Genomic DNA, 21666 nt, shown 5'->3' with positions numbered 1-21666 from the left:
GGCCAGGCTAGCAGAGGGGTCCTTGCCCCTGTGGATCACCATTTTGGTCTTGGGAGGGCCTGATTTTTGGCACAGGGCTGCCCTCCACCTCCACCCCCACCCCCTATGCTCCAGAGCCGGGCCAGGGTGACAGAGTACACTCACAGTCCCAGCATCCAGCCATACAAGCCTCCTGCCCCTCAGGGCCCAGCAGGCCTTGGGCTGGGATACTTACACCTCCTCTTTGGGGCTGGCCTAGCAACTCCAGCCCAGGGCCACTGCTTCCCGGGGCCCCTTCCTACAGGCAGGCCCTGGTTCTGTTTGCCAGTAGTCTGTAGTAAATACAGCCTTACCTCTGGTGCACAGATGTCTGCCAGCTCCTCGCCCCTCTGCTGGAGCAGCAGCTCCCCACCACTTGCGCCCTGGACCTCACCCTCTTTCCAGGTCCTAGCTCCAGCGCCAGAGCCCCCTTGAGCCTGCCTTCCCCCCACTCAGGGAACGCCCTCCCTCCTTTTGTGGGGCTGGCTTTGGAGGGAGGTTCTCCTGCCCCCTTGAAGGGCCAACTAGTCTGTATTCTCCATTGCACAGCAGGGGAAACGGCGGCCCAAGTCCACCCAGCAGGCCAGGGCCAGAGCTGGGACTAGAACCCAGGTATCCCATGGCCCTGGCCAAAGATCTGTTCAGGGGGCCGACCACCTTGGCTTTTCTGTTTTAGCAACGGATTTGTTTTCTCGGCCCAAGGAAAAAAGCCAGGTGCTGCCTTCATTTTTAAAGGGAAGGCCCTGAGCTTCCTGCCCAGCTCCCATGGCCTGTCCCCTTCTAGCTCCTCTGGGCCGAGAGGACTGAGCTGAACTGGTGCCCTGCTGCTGCAACACTTTTCATTATCGTTTATATTAGGGCAACCCAGAGAGGTGGCAGCAGGAATTGGAGCCCTAGGGGCGAGCCATGCACTGAAGAGTTCACACACACACACACACAGGGCAGAAAAAGGAGGTAGGATCCCCCCATGGCAGAGGAGGAACTCAGGCACAAAGTAATGACATGACTCACCAACAGTCACACACACATCCTGGGGCACTGAACCCCCACATCACCTGGATCACACCTCCCCCCCGCCACCCCATCCCCAGTCCCTGTAGCCATGCAGTTCTGCTCAAGATGACACAGACACCCCGCTCGATTGCTTTCTACAGCCATGCCAGTGAGAGGCCCCCATTGCACCAACAGCCGACAGTTACCAAAAAAAAAAAGCACTTTATTTACATAAATTACAAAGAAATCACAAACTTGTTCACAAAAAGATCTACTCTTAAAAACTTGCTTGGCTTGAAATACATGTATCACATTGATAATCCTAGTCAAGGGTCGAATAAATGCACGGTTTCTTTAGCAGATGGCTAATTATTATATTTTTCTCTCCAACAAAAGGCTCCTTCCAATAAATAGTTTATAAAAATTAAAAAAACACCACGAGCTACAGTTATATTGCCCAGCCCAGCCTCTCATTTGGTTCTCAGGATCTCGCTTGCTTTGAGTGCCAGGGGACCCGGGGACAGTGGGAATGGACAGCACTGCACAGCTGTGTGAAGGGAGGAGAGTAGTGACTGGAGGTGGGATGCTGATTTTAGGGTCGATGGCTAGTGCACTTCCAGCAGGACACGGGGGGAATCAGGAAGAGCCGGTACCAGGCATCCTGCTGGAGCAGTGGGCAATCGGGTGGGAAGGGGGCATAGGCAGAGGGAACGTGACGTTGGCACCGGTGTCACGCTGAGGGCTAGGCACAGAGACGCACACTGGAATTCTAGCGCTTAGCACCGACATCATGGGGCTACTGGGAAAAGAGCTGCAACCCACACAAAAACTCTTAAGAGAGATCAGCAGCATTGTTGCTTAAATAATAACTAGCAACTCACCTGGTTTACATACTTCTATGGTTCTATGGTAAACACTGATTTTTCCAGCCGTCAGCTGAAAAACACTGGTGCGGTATCTTTAGCACTAGCCAGCCCCCTGGGGCCTTTGTAGTGATAGTTGTTAACAGGAAGTCTTGGCTAATGATGTCACTTGAGACAGGAAGAGCAGCTCAGCAGCTGAATGCACTTGAAAGGCAGGAGCTGCGTCGCTATTAAATTAACCACTAACAAATTCGAATTCAGGGTCCCAGTTGTTGTGGCAATAAGTGCACGCTGTCACTGCCCTCTGCGTGCTGCTTTGCCTTTCCTCTTTCAGCTAGCCACGCCGCAGCATCACGCCAGGGAGCCCAGCAACTTGAAATCTAATCAATTAACAAAATACATGAGTTACAAGTAATTTACCTAGGGCCCTCCACAAACTTTGTGGGACTTGATAAATCCTATGTGCCTTTCTTTTTAAATCTCTCTCCCTGGGGCTTGAGAAAGCCCCCACCCCCAAACGACAGGAAAATAATTGTATGGGGGGAACGGGGAGGGATGAGAACACTCCACAGAGTGGTGTGGAATGTACAAAGGAAAATACTGAAAAAGAGATACCGCTGTTTGATTCTTTACCCTGATCCTAGGAGTCACTTTTAACCATAATGGGTAATAGAAGTCAGTGTGAAATTTACTTTAGTGTATGCCTTTAAAGATTAAAATTGGGAGGGTTTTTTTGTTTTTTTTTTTTTGGTCTGATTCTTTATGCTCTATAAAGACGACCTGGAAGGAATTGTTCCAGCCCCCCCCTGCACCCCCAAAAAAGTGTCCCTGCTTGTTTTTTTCCACTTATAAATCTCAGGAATAGCTACATAAGAATGGCCATACTGGGTCAGACCAATGGTCCATCTAGCCCAGTATCCTGTCGTCCAACAGGTGCAAGCAAGATATTAATGCTGAATAATCAGGATTAATAATAATTTGGATGTTCCTGTTTTTGTTGGAGAACTCCTTGGAGGACTGGAAACCCTGAATGGCAGCTTTCTCAGCCCTCAACTGTTGAGCCTTTCACAAAGAGTGCTTTTCTCCCAAGTGTCTGTCAGGTGTTAGAATTAAGTAGGGCCTTATAATAAATTTATCAAAGTTTCAAAGAGCCTCACTAAATATCCTTTCCCCTCTTGCGCTGTCACTAGCTGTCCTCCAGCAAAAACAAGGATATTGAGACCTGATATTTTGAAGGGGGTGCGGGGAGGGAAGCGTAATTTTTAAAAATGTCTGTCAGGCTGATTTATTCAGCACTCAGAAAACAGGCAGTTTTGGGACCAAAACGACGACGTTGGAAGAGCTCCGACCCGCTCTGGCCAAGAGCAGTACCGTCTACACCCACCTGCTCTCCGTCCGTGGAGAAAGGTGCCAAGAAAACGGCAGAGGAGTAGGGAAGCGGCTTGGCACAGAGCAGGCCGGTTCATTGCTGCTTTTGCTTCTGCGGCAGCACGCGGGCGGCTTCCGTTGCTGGGTGATGTTATGTGCAGGCTGCTCCTGGAGGGTCAGGAACGGGAGAGGTCTGAGGCACCCTGGCACTCCATGGAAGGCGACCAGCCCCTCCCCGGCCCTGCCACTGCCCACAAGCAGCGGGCTGGGCACACTTCTCCTTGCCCCCCACCAGCAGCTGGCCTGAAGCACGTGTTGGGGGGTTGGTTCTTCCCTGTTCTCTGTGTTGTGGGGCTCTCACCCTCCAGGTCCAGTCTCTCACGGCAGGACAGACCCCTCCCATTGACGTCTGTCCCCCGGGCTGCAGGCTGCTGCCGGATCCTCGCTCGCTCTCGGCGTCTGGCTGGCCCCGTATTTTCAGGCCTCTCCTGTTCCCGTTTGTCAGCATTTCTCCGCTTGCAGGATTTGGTTCAGTCCCTTGCTACCCACGGCAGGTGCTGACAGGGCAGCCCTGCTATGCCAAATCTTGTCCTGGATCACGGCAAGCCCCTCACCTTCTTCCTGCACCCTGGCTAGCCAGCGTGCCTTTCCCACACCGCCCTGGCTAAACCAATCTCCACCGCCGCCCGCCCACACTGCAACCCCTCTAGCAGAGTCAGCCCCTGGTAATGGGGCAGGAGGCTGGTCGTGTGTATGGACCAGGTTCTCGTGCGGCTCAGAAATCGCTGACGTTTGTCCATTTCAAAGAGTCTCTCTCTCTCCGCTCAGGGCGGGGGGTTCCCGTTCCAGCCAGGAATCTCCTGGCAAAATCAGCAGCGGCGCCAAGTCCCACGGTCAGTTCAATCTGAACTCCTTCCCAGTGTTGCCTGTCGTGGAGAAGGGCCTGTCTGTTCTCTTCCAGCCATAGCACCGTGGACCCCTTGGTATTTGCTCTTCCAAAGGGCGGGGAGGCGCCCTCTTCCTTTTGGAGGGGGAAAGGGGGGAGACTGGAGCAGCCTGTAGGGATCTGGGGACATTCCCCTGACCCTATTTCAGGGCAGGCAGAGGCAGACAGCTACAGCTGCTTTGCTCTTTCTGGTAATCTGGTCGCAAGAGGTAATACGGGGTGGATCTGCCAGGGAATCCATCTGGCTCGGCGCTGGCTCCGCAGAGAGAGGGCATGGCTCCTCTGCGCCCCAGCAGCTCTGTGCCTCTCTGAGCTGGGGCTGGGGCTGGGGGGGCAGGGCAGCAGGAAGTCACACAATAGCTCCCCTCCTCGGGGTACGCCATCCCCTGCGAGCGAGCTGGGAGCGCAGCTTTGGGAAACAAAAGGCCCAGCAGGAACGAAAAAGGCCTGTCTTCGTGGTGAGGGGGGCTGCGCCGGGGACCACGCCCTCGCCCACAGGACCCACGGGGCGCTTCATAAGGACGAGGTCGTGGAGTCCACCACCTCGCGGCCGTTACACACGGTGGGGACAGACTGGGAGGCCGACCCTGGCGGGGGAAGAACACAGAGAGGCATCAGGGAACGGCAGCTGGGCCCGGGGTGTAGCCTCACCATCATTGCCTCCTGGTGCATGCCGCCCTCTTCCCCACAGCCTGGAGACTGCACACGAGCCGGCACTGCAGCCGCATGTCCCCCTCTCACCCTGCCCACCGACTAGAGGTGCATCCCAGCCGCCTTCCGCTCCTGCCCTACAAAGATCCCCTCTCCACCTTACTCGTCACGGAGGCACGCGTGTCCCCAAACACGCAGGGGATGTCAGTTTTAGCAGCCATGCAAAGCCTGTGCCGTTCCTGGGAGAGAAGGGGCTCAGGGCTAGCGCCATTAGTGGGGCCGGGGGGGCCGGGACTGAATAGCTTGTAACATTTTCAATTTTCCCAGCCACTGACTGACATTTAACTGCAAAGCTCTCAAAAGCAGCTGGTGAGCAAGGTCAGCGGGCCATGCCGCCCGTCCCGCACGGCATTCAGCCTGCCTTCAGCGACAGGGCTCTGCGCTGGCCGCATGCCCCATCCCAGGAGGTCAGGCGCTGAGCTCCGTGCCCGGGAAGGGCCAGCGAGTGGCGCCGGGTTGGGGGGGGAAGGGGGATGGACCATCAGCCACTCACCGTGCGAGTGGCTGGAGCCTGCTGCACTCACGCTGAACCGGTTGGTGGCGACGCGGTGGCTGGCGACGTTTTTCTGGGGCTGGAAGAGGATGATGTGCAGTTTGGGGGTGAACAGGCAGCCCAGGACCACGGTACCGCTGAGGCTGACAGAGATGCACATGGTGGTGGTTTGCACCTGCGGGGAGCAGAGGGGAGACATCAGCCCGGGTTCGCAGGGAAACAGAGTAAAACACACACACGTGCCGCCTACTCCACCCAGTGGCATAGGACACGTCAGGCGGTGGTGCTCAGATCCAACCCACCACTGAGGAAAGGCCATGTCTGGCGTCTGACCTGCCCGAAGGAGCTTTCCCTGGCTACACAGCCTGCAAATGCCTGCGCAGCCAGCGCGGACATGGAGGGGACATCCACCCACCAGGAACGCTTTCTATTTTATATCCATCACCGCAGAAATGGGACAGAACCAAACCCCCGACACTGACCTCTGGAGGAATTTGGATCCAGCTCCGTCTCTATGCTTAGCTGCTATCGTCTCCACAAGAGGACAACCCCAAATCCCTGGCCCCCTGATCTCAATGAAGTTCTTGACTTAGCTGAGACCCGGCTCTAAACTTCCCTGCACGGCCCCTTATCTACATCCTAACAGATGCAAACTCCAGCCCTTTACAGACGCCCATGGTACAGCGGAGCTGGACTCAGCCGTTTTGGCTTGCAAAGTTTCATGCACACGTCCCCTTTGCTTTCGATGTGTTGAATTGGGCAGCAGGGGGTGTTGCATCCTCATGCACACACACGCACGCACCCCTGCGTGTGCCCTTGGTTTCACCTCCAATTTCAGCTCCAAAAGCACCCAAACGCTTAACGTGGAGCTCGGCTGAATCGGTCACATTTTGCCTAGTGCTGACTTAAAGCCGTGCAGAGCGGTTGATCCTTGAAAGGCCGTAAGCACGTGACTAGCCGCACTGACTTCCACGGTGTGAGGGCATTCCTGTTGTCAAGCATGTGCGGAGTGCCTGGATGGCTCAAAGAGCTCAACATCTTGCAGATCTATCTAAGGAAGGAGCTCAGGTTCCCTTTCCATGTTACCCTGTCCTCTGGACACCAGCCTCTCTTGGTTGCGGCACCTGCGCTCGGAGTGGGTGGAGGCAGAGCCAGCCGCTGTCTGCAGATGTCTTTCCCCATCAGAGGACGTAGCTTTGTCCAGTCAGTTGCCTGGCTTTGTCACACGCCCGAGGGCAGGCCGGGACTCTGCCACCTGCAGCCCTCACGCTCCCCCCGCCTTTCACACCACTCGTTTCCACAGAGCACCCGTTTCCGCACCAGTCTGAAGTCTCTGGGTGACTGTTCCACGCTAAACCGGGGGCTCTCCCTGGCTCCTCCTCTCCAGTGTTCAGCAGAACAGATTCACGCTCTCAAAGCGTGGCAGTCCGAAGCCGGCACCCCTTGCTGCATTCTCCTTTGAATCTCGGCCGCTGCTCCGAGTCCGAAGAGTTCCCTTCCTGCTCCCACACGTCAGCGCTTCGGCACAGCAAGCGTCTCTCCATTACCCAAATTGCAGGCCCAAGCTTACGTGCCTCATGCAACCTGCATTCCCCTTGCTTCTTTCTGCTTTCAGCAGGAGTTTCGCCTGCATGATCCTCTAAGAGCACAGACAAGAAATCAGACAAACCCTTCCACAGTCAAGACACCCAACTTACAGGCCAGCTGGGAGTTAAGTTAGGGTCCGAAAGCCGGGGCTGCATGGTTTCTCCTTACACGTTTGTAGCAATGTTGTTAGTGCTAATCACGAAGGGCCTGATTCTGCCACGCTTCTTGGCATTGACTATTGACTTATCCCAGCGCAGCCAGCGGAGCGGGAACCACTCACCGTGAGTGCTCGGGGAGGGAGGGGCAAAACTGAGCCCCTCCATAGCACTAGAGCGCCAAAACTACAACACAACCAGCCCCAAGAGTCTTCGGGGGGGATTGAATGGCATAGCCATGACTGAAAACCATTCCTTTTTCCCACCAGTTGACATCATGCATGGCTAACGTCGCCTAAAAGCAGTGGGTCTGCTTCTACCCCAGAGTAACTCTGCTGAAATCAACAGGGTGCCCAGAATCGCCACACTCATCGTATATGCGCTGGGGGAGAAGTGCCGGGGCAGGACCCTTGGGGTCACCCCCAGACACTGGGGAGAGGGGACGGCTGCTGTAGATCAATGGTTATTCCAGAAGCAGGAATGTCAATCCATTCCAGGGAGCTTGGTGAATAATCAGTGTAATTTAGTCCAGGATTTCCAGGGATGGCAAATTGGATTTCAAGGGCATGATTCTGATTTCCCCTGTGATTTCCTGATTTCACTTGTGTACAGCTGGATTTACTCCAATGACGCCGGCAGCAGTGTTACACCGCTGTAACATGATTACTGTTAGTTATCCGTATTGCGGTTATGCTGAGGAAATGCAGCTGTGGACCAGGACCCCAAACATGCAACAAAAAAGACAGTCCCTGCCCCAAAGCGCTTACAATCCAAGTCAAGCCTTTCGAGTACTGCCCGCTGGGGGCTTTTCAAACGCTGGAGGAGGACGCTCCCTGCTCTGGGGAGATCCCACACTAAAGATGCCAGGGCGAAGGCAAGCAGAAGCAGTCCCTAAGTCAACTCAGGAACATCTTCCGCAGCCCCTGTCAGCTGCTCGCCGGCTTTAACCCATCTCCTTTATTCTGCATCATTACAGCACGCGTGCTAAGCCTGTGCCAGCTTCAAGGCTAGTTACTGCAGAGTGAGGTTTTTTTACCGTTGCCTGAAATGTCATTGAAATTAGCATTATAGCACATCTGGAAAACTGCAAAGTCAAGCGCTCAAAAGGTAGGCCATGCCAAAATTGAGGTTGCCTGGGCAACCTTGGTTCAACCCCCATATGCATTCTGATAGTCTTTAATTACATACTCACATACTGTTTTTTCCTTATTCAGGGCACAGACAGATGGTGCTCAATTAACGAGTGCTTTATTCAATGTTTTGTTTTATCCTCATTATGCAAAGTGTGGCTCCACCCTTGGTTACTGCTCGCTATCCAGATCCTGCTCTGAAGACAGAATTGTTCATTCCCTCCTGGGCTTTTCCATGAGTCTCATCACTAGACTATCTGAGTGATGCACAAATATTAATGAATTTGTCTTCTCAGCGCCCCTCTGAGAGGAGAGCCTGTTATTATTATCCCCATTTTACAGCTGGGGAACTGAGACCCAGAGCGAGACTGAGGTCAAAAGTACTTACTAATTTTTGGTGCCCAATCTGAGATGCCCAGGACCGGATTTTTTCAGCAAAACTTAGCATTTCATTTGTTCGGAGCCGCGCTCCTGTTGACTTCAGTTGCAGCTGTGAGCGCTCAGCACTGCTGAAAATCAGGCTCTAGGGTCTCAAGTCAGGCACCCAGAATACGAGAAACACACAATGAGTGACCACTGGTGAAAAGCTTGGCTGGAGTGACTTGCCCAGTAGCACATAGGAACTCATGTGGCAGAGGCCGGGAGAGAATCCAATTCTCCATGGCACCGTTCATCTGCCTGAACCACGCGGCCTTCTTTTCTCTTCCTACTGTCCCGTTTCATGCCCTACCCTTCTTCCAACTTCTGCACCAAAGGAGGCAGGGGTCCTAGAGGCAACCCTGACTCACTCCCTGAGCACTGAATGGGGAAGGGGACCTGCGGAAAACCAACATGTGACCTTGTCATTCAAGTCCGTATCACGATTCATACACATAGGGGATCCGAATGAAGGTTGCATAGGCAATTTTAGCATGTCCTGACTTCTGAGTGCTTGACTTTGCAACCTTAACATTCTTCTAACTTCGCTTTTTGTGTGGAATTTCCTAGCTTCTTAGAAAGCCAACTGAAAAAAAAAAATAACCCCGCATAATGGAATCATATTGACACCCACATGGATCAGCAGCAGGGTTGGAACCTTTAGATTCATTGCACAGACCTCGGCTTCTTGGGCTGATGGAGTATCCGTCTCTATCTCGGCGCCATGTCCCAGCCTCAGTTTCCTCCTGCCCCGCCCTTGACTCTTCATCCCAGGCCCAGCTTCCCCCACTCCGCTCCACGTCCCTGTCCCCCTCACCTCTCCTCAGCATCACATCTCAGCCCCCAACCCCCACCAACCCCTCTCCCCACAGGCCCCGTTCGTCACCCTGCTGCATTCAAGGTGATCTGAGTTTCCCCCCCTCACTGCTGGGCCCAGGGGGAGGGAAGGAGAGGGTCACTGGGAGCAGAGGAGAGAGAACGGCTCCCGGCTCTCAGTTCTGCGCCTGACCCTACAGCAGCTCCGGTGTAGGGAGAGCGATTGCAAAGAAATTCCTGCTCTGCTCAGTGCAGATGGACTCTAACAATCTCTAACGAGCCCGTGAAAACTGAAATTTTCACAGGCTCATAACTGGGCCAAATTTGAGCCAACAGTCCCAGAGGTGGCAGAAAGCACACTCCTGACAGCAGACGACCTCCCTGCCCCATTTCCAGTCCCTGCCTCAAAGCACAGAGGCGCTGCGCTCCGTGTAATACTGCGCGTTATTCAAGGTGTGGCTCAGACCTTCGTTACTGCTCGCTCTCCAAACCCTGCTCTGAAGACAGGTTTGTTCATTTCCTCTGGGCTTTTCTCTGGGCCCTGAACCCCTGCCTCCCGGCCTCCCGCCCTGAACACTAGACTGTGCTGCTGCCCGGCAGGTATTATAAAGCGTTTCTGAAGGAAACGGAGGTGTGGTTTTGTTGTGGGGTTTTTTTTTAAAACAAGCGCAAAACCAGCGCATCTTTCCTCACCTTGTTTTGGGGAACAGCTGCACCTTTTGCAGGGTGCAACCTTCCGCTGCAACTTTCCAAAAATTCAGCCTGAGGCCGACACCCACCCTGGGACATTTCACCCCGACAAGTTACAGTTTACCGAAGTTGCAAGCCGCTGAAGGCAGGGTCTGATAACGGAAGGGTTCACTATAGACCCTGCTAGCTATGCTGGCTATGAAAAAGCTTCAGTGCCTACCTCACACCCCATCAGGTAGGTCAGGAGCGTTATCCCTGTTCTACAGACAGGAGAAATGATTCGGTCAGGACGCAGGTCACTTGAACCCTTGCCTCTTGAGCTGAAACGAGATTGTGCTGCCACCCAAAATTTTGTATCATAAAGCGTTTCTCCAACGTGCATCATTCAAGCTGCCTTCTACGGAAGAGCAATAGCGATGCAGCTGGTGGACGGGCCCCAGTAGGCACTGTACAACTCTCCAATGTTCATCTCAGCTGCCACTAGGGGCTGCTGGTTCTCTACAGGAATGTGAGAGCTAACACATTTCCTCAGCATTTTCCGGGACCTCTGGCTCCTGTAGGACAGAGCCTACGGCAAGGAGCCCAGTGAATGGGGTTAGACACTTTCCCCCTTCCCAGCCAGAATCCATTCTAAGAGAGGGACTAGTACCACGTTTCCCCACTGGCTCAGTCTTTGAATTTGCAGGGCTGCCAAGGAGGGGAAATGAGGCCATGACATGTGGGTTTCTGTGGGTCTCTCGGACATTCAGGGCCCCATGATCTCCGGGTGTCACTTGGTGCCACAGCCTCCCCAGACATGCTTTACAGCCGCTAGGTTTCTGGTGCGCAATTCCTGCTGAGAAATCAGGCCCTTTGCTTGATGACTCTGGTTAATGTGCATTTAGATGAACGAATAAAGGGGGGACCAGTGCGTTGGTCTTAGTCTGGTCCCTTAAAGCTTTCTGTGCCCTCACAAAGCCAGGCACCATTGCACCATTTGGTACGACAGAGCGTTTCTGTTAAGGTCTGGCCCAGGGCTGCAGTAGCAGAAGGGCAGCAGGTCAGGATCGAGGTGTATTGGCAGGGAGACAGGGACCAGAATAGCAAAGAGCTTGGTTGCCTGCATTATATATCTACCAGCTTTCTTCTCCCATTTGCCTCCCCCAGATACACACACCCTTCTCCTTTCCCTTAGCTGCCAGCTGTGCTGCATTTAACCACAATCCAGAGTGTCCTCAGATCTAATGTAATCATGACAAGGGCCCTTCAGTTCATCCACACCGGTGGCTTTCCCACCTGCAGGCGGGTCTTCTAGTGCCCCGGACCCACTCTCATTCCTCTACCTCCAGCTTCACTGGACAAGGAACGGGACCCTGGAATCCAGTGCCATAGCCCGGCTACCTGCCTCACGTTCCCCCCCCTTCTCAGCCATTGCGCCTTCCAGCAGGGATCACTTACACGGTAGTCGCTGGAGGTCACATAGAAGATGGGCAGGAAGGCCAGCCAGATGATGCAGGTGGTGTACATTGTGAATCCAATGAACTTGGCCTCGTTGAAGTTTTCAGGGCATTTCCTGGTCTTGAAGGCATAGACTGTACACAAGATGATCAACAGTACATTGTAGGTCAGTGAAATGAGCATGCTAGAGTCCCGATTGTTGCACTTGAGGGTGACAATGTACCTTTTGTCAGGCTCCGTCTCCTTCCCCGTACCGGGGGTCTCCACCATGAGCCAGATGACGACGATGATCATCTGGCAGGAGATGAGGGCCATGCAGATGACCACCTGTGAGGTGGGGCTTATGAAGCGGGGGCGCTGGACCCCTTCCTTCACCCCGCTGAAGATCCGAGCAATCCGGTTGGTCTTGGTCAAGAGGGCGGAGTAGCAGACCGCAAAGGAGGTGCCCAGCCCCAAGCGCCGCAGGGTGCACACCTCAACGGAGGGCTTTGCAATGAAGATGAAGGTCATGCTGTAGCACATCAGGACCCCAGTGAGAAGGATGTAACAGAGTTCGCGGCCTGACGCCTTCACAATGGGACTGTTATTGTTCTTAACAAAGACCCCAAAGACAAAGAGGGTGGAAAGGAAACCCAAGCAAGAGATAGTAACTGGCCCAATGGCCCAGACGTCTTTCCAGCGGATGTACTCCTGGGGCAGCTCATAGCAGCCATTCAGGGTATCGTTGGGCCAGTACCCGAGACCGCAGTCCATGCAGGTGAATTCATCCAGCAGGTATTCGTAAGGCTGGCACGGGATACATATCCAGCAGCACATGTCGCCCGGCTGCATGCTCTTCATTTCGTTCTTCCTGCAGGGGTCACTGCACTGGGACACGGGCACGGCGGTCTTCGCCCAGGGGATGAGGGTGGTGTTCAGGATAAGCCCTTCTGCCCAGTAGCCCACCTTCTGGTATCTATATCTCCCATCCATTCTGTGGTAGTTGAAGATATTGTAACGACCGATTCCATCACCATAGCGGTCAAATCGAACGATGGCTTTGGTGTCTGCTGGCCTGAATGGAGCTGTGTGAGGAGGAAAAGAAGCAGAGGGTCAGCGTACAGGGAAACTGGACTTTTTTCCAGTGGGTTTCATAGTGAACTGATTGGAACATGACATGTTTCCTCCAGCGTCCCTCCTGGGACTTGTCCAGACTAGGTTTTAAAGGCGTGCGGTTAGCGCCTGTTATCCAGATTCACTGCACCCCATACTCCAATGAGCTAGATCAAAGCTAGCTCAGGTCTGTGCACAGGAGCTGCCATCACACCCCACGATTGCCATGTTGACTCAGCCTAATTAACACCTTCCAAACCTGAGTCCAGACAAAGCAAGGAGCACTTTAGCCTGGCCTACCTGGGTGAGTTAATGACTGGAGCAAAACTTGAGGGTGCGTCTTCCTTAGGATAAAAGGTACCTTCTGTTCTTAATGCCTCGCGTTAGTTAACATGGGGCCACTAATGTGAGGTAAAATCCTAGCGCAGATAAATCAGCTTGTAGTTTTAACATGCGTTAATAGGTCCCAATAAAGACTGTGGCTAGATCTGTCCTTGGTGCTGGGGGCGTGATTCTCCGCTGACACCGGGCTAGCCCCCCCAGTACAAACCAATGGGATCCAGGCAGCAGCTTACCCCATGTTGCCACTCCCCACTCCACATGCTACTGGGGCTTCTTCACTTGTATTTTTAGCGCACTTCCTCGCTCAGCGCGAGCTCATGCCCCTCGTGGGAAGTGTTGGTGTGCTAAAGAACAGCTTGCTTTGCCTTGACCAACATGTTAGAAGGTGTGAATTTTAGATCATGCTAGAGCACACAATATCCTCAACCAGCTAAACGGCTGCCTTTCTCCAGTCTAAATGCTAAGTGATGTTTATCGTGTTCATTAACGTAGGTGAGTTAATGATCTCATTTTCTCACCATATGGAAAGCCACTCTGGCACTTCGGATTCGAGCTGAGCAAATAATTCACAACAAATCATTTCTTCAAACCAATTTACTTCTTTTTCCATCCATGAACAAATCCCCAAATTGTCAAAAGCTACAGATTTTCAGAATCAGTCACAATTTTCCTTCTGCAAATAATTCGTAGCCTGGCTCTTGCACAATTTATGAATACGACAATTCAATCGGCAACGTGCAATTTGTAAAGGTATGCCACTACTGTATGAGTCTGTAACTGAAGTTAGTTACATCTGTTCCATTGTGAGCATTTGCAATTCATGCACTGTTAGTCAGTTACATAAACTGTCCAATCAGGGAATAGATGCGGTGTCACATGACTTATTAACAGAACAGTGTGAACTGCAAATAGTTCATTTTACAACTGAATACACCATCTGGAATTTGTTTTCAGTGACTGCTCCAGCCTTCGCGCTAAAACTGGCTTGCTGTCTTTGCACTAGGAAAGGAGTGCTCAGATGTTGCCAGAACGGGAACACAAAAGGGTCACACACACACAACTGAATCCAAATTCACATTCAGAGCCGAGCAAATATGCAACAGCTTCTTTCCCCACCTCCTTCCGACTTGGCAATCAGTTCACTCCCCCACCTCGCTATTATCCCAGGTCGGCATCAAACATGTCATGTGAAAATATTACATTTATCTCCATGAGCTTCCTCCCCGAGGAGACCTATAATGCAATACATTCATCTACGCAGCACTAACTTCCCCACTGTAAGCCTGACAGCCCAAGGCTGCTTATATATGAAATCAAATAAAGGTAAGTCCGCAATCTCGCTCCTGCTATGTGGCTATGTGACTGCCAAGCTGGGAGATGACGTGTATACAGGTTCTCAAGGAGAGCGCCTCTGGCAAGCCTGCTCCTCTTCCTCTTCACGGGTTTACTAGGAGGTGAACTATGCCCAAGGAAGGCTGGACAGCAGCTCCGCTGACCCCACGCTGGGCTCTGGGACGCAGAGAGTAGCCAGGTACAGTGCACATCAGCCATGCCCCTGATCCGCCCCCTATGCTGGGGCTGGGAGCAGGGCTTACCCCAGCTCTGCTCTAGCTGGAGAGGTCCTTGCCCAGGCGGTGCACACAAGGAGATGTTTCTGCCCACAGCAGCATCCCGGAGACCCGGCCCCTCGACACGCCCAGAACATTACCCGGAGCAACATGTCTGGAGAATAAACTCAGGACAACCAGTGCCAACCTCTCAGTCATGCCTTGCCCCCTCAGCCTCACGGCTAAGCGGAGATGCACGGGCTCCTCCTTATCCGAGAGGGGTGTGGTGAGGATAGCTCTGGCAGCGACTGTCTGCCGCTCAGATACGACAGTGAGGGAGGCCGGGCAATTGGCAGATTGATAATCATCCGCCTGTGTGTCCAGTGAGCTTGGCCCAGAGGAGAAGACTTGGCTGGCTCCTCCATCCAGCGACCACAGGTGGACCAGGGGAAGGAATCTGCCTCTCCTCCCTTTTAGTGTCATGCCCATCTCAGCAGCAGGTCAGTCCTGCACAAAGCATCACTTCATCCCAGCTGCCTGCGAGAGAATAAACCCCAGAACGCAAAGAAAAAGGAGGCAGCCTCGTTGTTTCCGAGGCATCTTAAACCGGGGAGCCAACGTTGCAGAGTTCCAGTCTCCTACAAACTACACACCAGGGATTAGGATCAGCCTTACGCGGGCGGGATCAATACAATGCAGTCTCGTCAGAATAAAGCCTCTGAATGATTTTCAATTGCTTTGACTTGTATCTGAATTCTGAGGCCCTGACACGAATGCTGAATATAAGGAAGAAGAGGAGAAGTGACTGGTCAATTCTCCAGGCTTGCCGGGCCCAGCCGTGCTGCCGTTGGAACTGACTGTTTCTACAGACGCCCCAGAGGAACAGCACAGCAAGTAGGGAAATGTGTGCGCAGCTATTACAAAAGATTTTTGGGCTGAATATTAAAAAAAAACAAAACAACTCACATGGTTATGAAAGTAATGACGGAGGTGGCACCGGCCCACGGTGCCTAGGAAGCTGATGGTCAGCTGAAGGAATTGTCTCATAACCCTCTCAGTTAATCAGTTATTCTCCTGAAAATTAGAAGAAATGGAACCCAAAGAGGTTCAGCTTCTAGCCACAAAGTTCAACCAATCTGAAACCTGAGCCCTACCTGTGCCATGAAGCGACAATGTTTGTGGCACGATGCAACGTTACCATGACACCTGATGCAGCGTTTGCATGACTCCTAGCCTGGCAGAGTCCATCATCAAGAGGCAGGGAAGAGTGTGAACTCCTGGGCCACAGGTCTCTGGGTGAAGTCAGGATGCGAGGACGTCATCATGTAAGGAATCACAGACCAGTGCGCTCAGCCCCCCCCCAGGTTCAAGTTTGGCTTGTCCGGCTCAGAAGTGACCAGTTGACATCCCTAGACTTTGAGTACTACTAGTTAAATCCTCTGATTCCCCGGGCGCATTCCCTCCCAAGCCCTTCAGCTCAGCCACCGATCCCCACCGACGTCCCGGGCTTACCGTCAAACTTGACGTTGAGCATGAAGTCCTTGTAGAACCGCTTGCCATTGACGGGCTTCATGGAGTCACACAGCTTGGTGACGTTGGGGCACAAGGCCTGGTGCATGTTGTGGAGGGAGTGGGCCATGGCATAGACCGCGTTGACCACAAACATGATCTTGGACTCCTGCTCGAACTTGCCTGTCTTCAGGGAGTGCCGACTGCAGTCCTGGGTGTGGAAGCTGCACTGGAACTTGTGCTCCCAGAACTCCCGGAACCAGGGGTTGCGGCTGTTGTTGTAGGGGTTGAGGTTCCGAAAATAGATGGCAAACTCCTGGATGGGATAGGCCGCCAGCTCAATGGTGATGGCCCCCTCGGCCACCAGCTCGCTTCCTGCCACCACGCTCTCCAGGGCCCCCCAGCCGTCGCTGGCCACCCACGTGAAGGAGACGTTGATTCTCTGCGCGGCCGCCAGCAGCTCCCGGGCATCTTCGCTGCGGGTGAACAACACCACCACCCTAGCACTGGGCTTCTGCAGGAGGGCTTTGATCACCCCATCAAACGTCTTCTTATTCATGGAGCGGCCCACTTTCTCGGAGGTGGCGATGCAGATGTTGCGGGCCCGGGCTTCCAGCTCAAAGGCCTCAATGCCCGTCTCACCGTAGTCGCCCTCTGAGGCTACCGTGGAGACGTAGGTCCAGTTGAAGAAGCGCAGGATCTCAGCCATGGCCTTGGCCTGGTAGAAGTCCGGCGGGACGGTGCGGGCGAAGTAGTCGTAGCGAGACTTGTCACTGAGCTTGGCGCTGGTGGAGGCGTAGCTGATCTGCGGGATCTGGAAGAGTCGCAGCAAGTTGGCCACCTGGAACGAAGGGGAAAAGGAGGATTGGGGGAGGTTACAAGGCATGCATGGGAGATGGAGAGCGTCCTGTCTCGGCTTACAAGACAGAGTGTTAGTGGCCTGGTGGGATGCCCCGGTAGTTCTCCTGGGAAATAACTATGGCTGGTCCTTTAAGGGTTAGAGGGGAGAAAACTTCTCCTTGAGGGCTCCTAAGTGCCCTCAAGGAGACCATCCCATCCTCTAATCCTTAAAGGGTCAGATGGAGTCAACAACATTCATAACCTAGAAGATTAGGTTGCGTAGGGAGTTTTGTGGAACCCTGTCCTTGGGTGTTTTTAAGACCAGGTTAGACAAACACCAGTCACTGATGATCTAGGTATACTTCATCTCACCCAGGGGCGTGCGCAATAGGGGGACAAGCAAGGACACACCATCCCCAATTGGCGTGGACACAGAACTCCGGGACCAGGGCAGGGAGAGTGAGCTCCTCCTGACCCAGGCCGGGGCGGGAGATGACAGTTCCTCCGGACCCGGGGCTGCGAGAGGAGAACCAGGTCCACCAGCTGTGGGGGGCACAGAACTTGTCCCCCCCCAAATGCAGCCAAATTTGTATTCCTGTGCACGCCCCTGATCCTGCCTCAGCACAGGGGGCTGCACTAATTAGACGGCCTCGAGTCACTTCCAGCCCTACTTTTCTATGATTATAAGCACTCAGATAACATGGCGATGAACATGGTAGAACATCTATATCGGAGGATCTCTGATGCCCAGATTCCACAGTCATTGGTGCATTAGACATGAAATGGATGGCTAGCATACGTCCTCTTTGGCTGCCCTTTGTACTAAGGGTACATGTATAATTGGTCTGTGAACAAAGGATTGATAGACGTCAGAATCATGTTACAGATCTGAGTATTGGGTGTTACATGGAGGGTTATGAGCACAGATTAGAGGACGTTTTATACACAGACGGTTTTAAGCCCTGGTCATAAGCAACCTACTGATGAGTTGGACTCTAACAACTGGTCAACATTTAGTCCAAGGTCTATGAATGCTTGCTTAACCCTCAGTGAGGTATTGTGAAGCGTGACCCATTCTTTGGCTGGGGGTCCCGTGGTGGGGTGCTGGCTGTGTCCTGCTCTCTACTCACAGGTATTAATTAGGAATGGGACTGGACCACAGAAATCAGACAGAGGCAATGATCATTTTCTAGTACCATCAACAGCTGTAAAGTGCCATTACAATGGACAATTACTTACCCCTTAGATTGGATTTCTGCTCCTGCGGCCCTGTCTCACTAAGAGAGGTAGAGGCAACGGACACAAAACTTTCCAGAATCTGCTTGTCTCGGGCTGTATCTGGAGCCGTAGCTATTTCCAAGCAGAGCCCTTCAGGCATTTAACAACATATTTTCCTTCAGAGTGCCGCTAAGGTCAGAAATGTGACTATGTAAAAGTGGCCCTTTTTATTCAACGGCTCGGGGCCTAGCATGCCTCCAAATCCTATAGGCGGACTCCAACACAAAACAAGTTTCTCTGACTCCTAGCCTTGGAGAACTCTCACAGCAATGATGCCCAAGGCATGTCTCTTGAGCTGTACTCTGGGATCTCTATATCTCTATACAGCCAAGGCACTACTCACAGAGAAGGAACCTGCCCAGCTCACTGAGCAGGAAGGCAAGAAAAGCTTTAGACCCTTGACATTGTCCCATTGTGTCCATGTAGGTGGTGGAATCACATCAAGATGCAATGTCATCACCTCTCAATGCACGGTCACGACGTAAACATTGTGACTCATCTATTCAATGGCTCTCTGGTACCAGATGTCTCTCCAGCAGTCAAAGGCTCAGAGCCACCGGGGTTCAGTGAGGGAGAGTGAGCGGGATTCTGTTTGGCCCTCATCTAGCACTGAATCTATCCCTATCACAGAATCTTTGTCACGGGGGAAATGGAATAAAGAACCCAACTGGATTTTCGGAACCAGGCAGTGTTTGAGAAAAATCTTTTGACTCATAAATGGAGCAAATTAGGCCCTGAATATTGATCATTTCACACACGCAATTGCACATCTCATACCCACGCATGGCCGTGCAGTCACAGGCCCAAAAGGCTAAGTGGACATCTCCCTGGCTGGTTGCGCCTGCAGTTGTCACAACTGTGCATAGTCAGTGTAATCGCACATGGAGACTGTGCACTGTATTTTTCATGCATGGTGGGATGGCTGCAGTTATAAAATTCCAACCCTGGCCGGGAGTCACAGCTTCATTCCTGAAGTATCTGAAAGAAGAAAATTGGGTGTCCCGGCAGCTGGATGCTGAGGCTAAGCTGAAGGAGGCTCAAGGGTTATTCATGCAGGAGAAGGATGTACCACAGCCTAGTGTCCAGAAATGGCGCCCTCCGAGAAAATCTGGGACAAAGGTTTTGCCACAGCTGGAGAAGCCACATCCAACCACACTTGCACCCTATGAGACAGGGAAGGAGGAAGAAACCTAGCATCCATCCCGATGGAGACGCAGGCCAACAAACCTGGACCAGTGACTAAGGGCAAGGATGGGTATTGACCCAGTGTCCATGATCAGCCCCCTGTGAAGACTCCAAAATGGGGATGGTGCAGACCGGGGCACCAGGCAGACAATCAGGAGACAAGTGCCAAGCATCTCTGCTCACTGTGCCATCGTTACAAAGTCATTTAAATGGAAACGTGAACCACCCCCATGAGAGGTCATAAAGGGAGCAGCATGTGGGAAGCTGAAGGCTAGAGAGCACTGATTGGCTACAGGACTTAGAATTCTGAAGGGTCTCACTTTCGGCCAATCATATCCTTCCCTTCCCGAGTGGTCTATCGATGTCACAGTCCCTGGAGACAGGCTGCATGAGCCTCCTGTTATTTCTTTGAAAAATATTTTTCAGAGCAATAAACCTTTTTCCACCCCAAACCTTAGATGTGAAGATCATTATCAGCAGTCTAGAGGATGATAACCTGTCAGGATTTCCCGACTAGTCGGATCACGTTCATTGTCAGGGTGAAGGTCACATATGTCTGTTATTTTGAGAGACTTGGATTTCTTTTTTTTTTCCCTTCAAGCCTCTGCCGCTGTTACACTGTGGTTTCTAGCTTTCTGACGCGGTAGCAATTATCCTGAGCTGGAGGGCTTCTTCTGGGTTGGTTTGTTTGGCTTTAATATTTCATAGTCCGTTCTCTGAATGCTTGGGAAAACGCACTGATTCGGTTGCAGATGCAGAAGAATCTGTTTCAGGGAACCCGATGGAACATAATCATCTTCAACGTGCTTTGCAAACATTAAGTATGGAATTATTCCAGCAAAGTATTATCGTGGTCCCCATTTTACAGGTGGGACAGCTAAAGACAGAGTCAGAGGGTTGGTCTCAGGCCATGTAAGAAGTTAAGGCCACAGCTCGAATGCTCAGGCAGGTACTCAGCCCATGCGTCCCTCTAACATACCAACCCTGCTAACTAATCCGTACTGAACTGACGCAAAGCAGGCAGCTGTGTGCATGGGGGCTAGCCTGTCACTACTACACGAGCTGATGTTGCAAGGGGCGTTGGTTGACATCAGTTTGTGGTTGCCTCAGGTCTCGGTTTCCGTGGGGTTCTCACTCCACCGACCGGATATTGAAAATGCTCTGAAATACTGAATGCAACTTCGAGGAGGCACCTCCCCAGCACACCACAACGGGGCGTCCGTCACTGTGATATGACAGCACCATTCCAAGACGTTGGGACACAATGATTTGGACCCTGCTGGACAAAAGGTTAAGAAAAGAGGCACGGCTAGAACTTATGGCAGCAGCGTTCAGGGTAACACGTGAGGCAAAACACCAGAGAGGGCCCCACAGAACTTCAGCTGGCAGCAGAAGGAAGAGCCGAACAGCATGGGCAGAGAGAGGGAGGGACCTTGCTGGATGCTGGCTCTCATTGCTCGTCAGGTGTCAAGGCTCCTGGTTGCACGGTCTTGCTGTTGATGAAAGAGCCCCCGTACTCAGCCATCAGAGAGGGTCTTTAAAGTGCCCTCCTGTCTCTTCGTCACGTGATGTGCCAACCCGGGGCGTCACGTAACCACAGACATCACCTACACTCACCACCTACCATCATCTTCAGCAACGGGACAGATGAGCCCTAGAGCGAGAAGCCATACAGCTGAGCCAGGGAAGAAAGGGGCATCATGAGTTTGTTGCTGCAAGATGGGGACTCAAGCTGAACGCCCTTTGCTTACCGTGATCCACTGCTGTATCGGGTCTAACTGAGACTGCGCGCTGATTGGAACAGGGCCCTGACTCCGTTGTGTGCCAATGCACCGCGCACATGTAGGTCACTCGTGGGAAGTGTGAGGAGCAGAGGGTAGCTGATCACATCTTCTTGGAGCTCAGTAGGGCCTGCCAAGGGATGGCTTCTGGGAGTGCCCCAGGCGGTAGGGAGAAGGGACAATCCTGCCAGCCCTCTGCATGGGAACGTCTGGTGACCTCCATGGGGCTTCCTTGCTCAGAGGGGTCACAGGACCCAGAGCAGTCTGCACTTCGGAACTGCCGCATCGGTGCATCTTCGTGCCAACCAATGTCCCCGGCTATGAACATGGCAGCTAGTTCCCACTTCACCAGGTGGCGGGATGGGGGGGTGGGCATTGTTCCACGGCATCCCTCTGAGAAGAGCATAACCACATCATTGCTACGTAAAATACAGCTCCATGCTAGAGCAGCTGACGGCCTCAGACTGC

General features: G+C 52.9%; 1 protein-coding gene across 1 annotated transcript in view; it reads right to left on the bottom strand.

Annotated features, from left to right (window-relative positions):
* Positions 1–4701: 4701 nt before the first annotated feature.
* GRM2 (glutamate metabotropic receptor 2) overlaps positions 4702–21666 on the bottom strand; it is a 31007-nt gene continuing 14042 nt past the window's right edge. The window contains exons 2-5 of the mRNA XM_067561165.1: positions 16118–16955; positions 11625–12688; positions 5393–5567; positions 4702–4775 (exon numbers count right to left, since the gene is read on the bottom strand). Coding sequence (XP_067417266.1) covers positions 4702–4775; positions 5393–5567; positions 11625–12688; positions 16118–16955 — 2151 coding nt within the window. The remainder of the gene's footprint in view (positions 4776–5392; positions 5568–11624; positions 12689–16117; positions 16956–21666) is intronic.

Source organism: Emydura macquarii, unplaced genomic scaffold, assembly GCF_026122565.2.
Source record: "Emydura macquarii macquarii isolate MOO-44397 ecotype Brisbane River unplaced genomic scaffold, CSIRO-AGI_Emac_v2 contig_2369, whole genome shotgun sequence".
NCBI lineage: Eukaryota > Metazoa > Chordata > Testudines > Chelidae > Emydura > Emydura macquarii.
The sequence above is the reverse complement of the archived record's forward strand: the minus strand, read 5'-3'. Positions and strand labels throughout refer to the sequence as shown.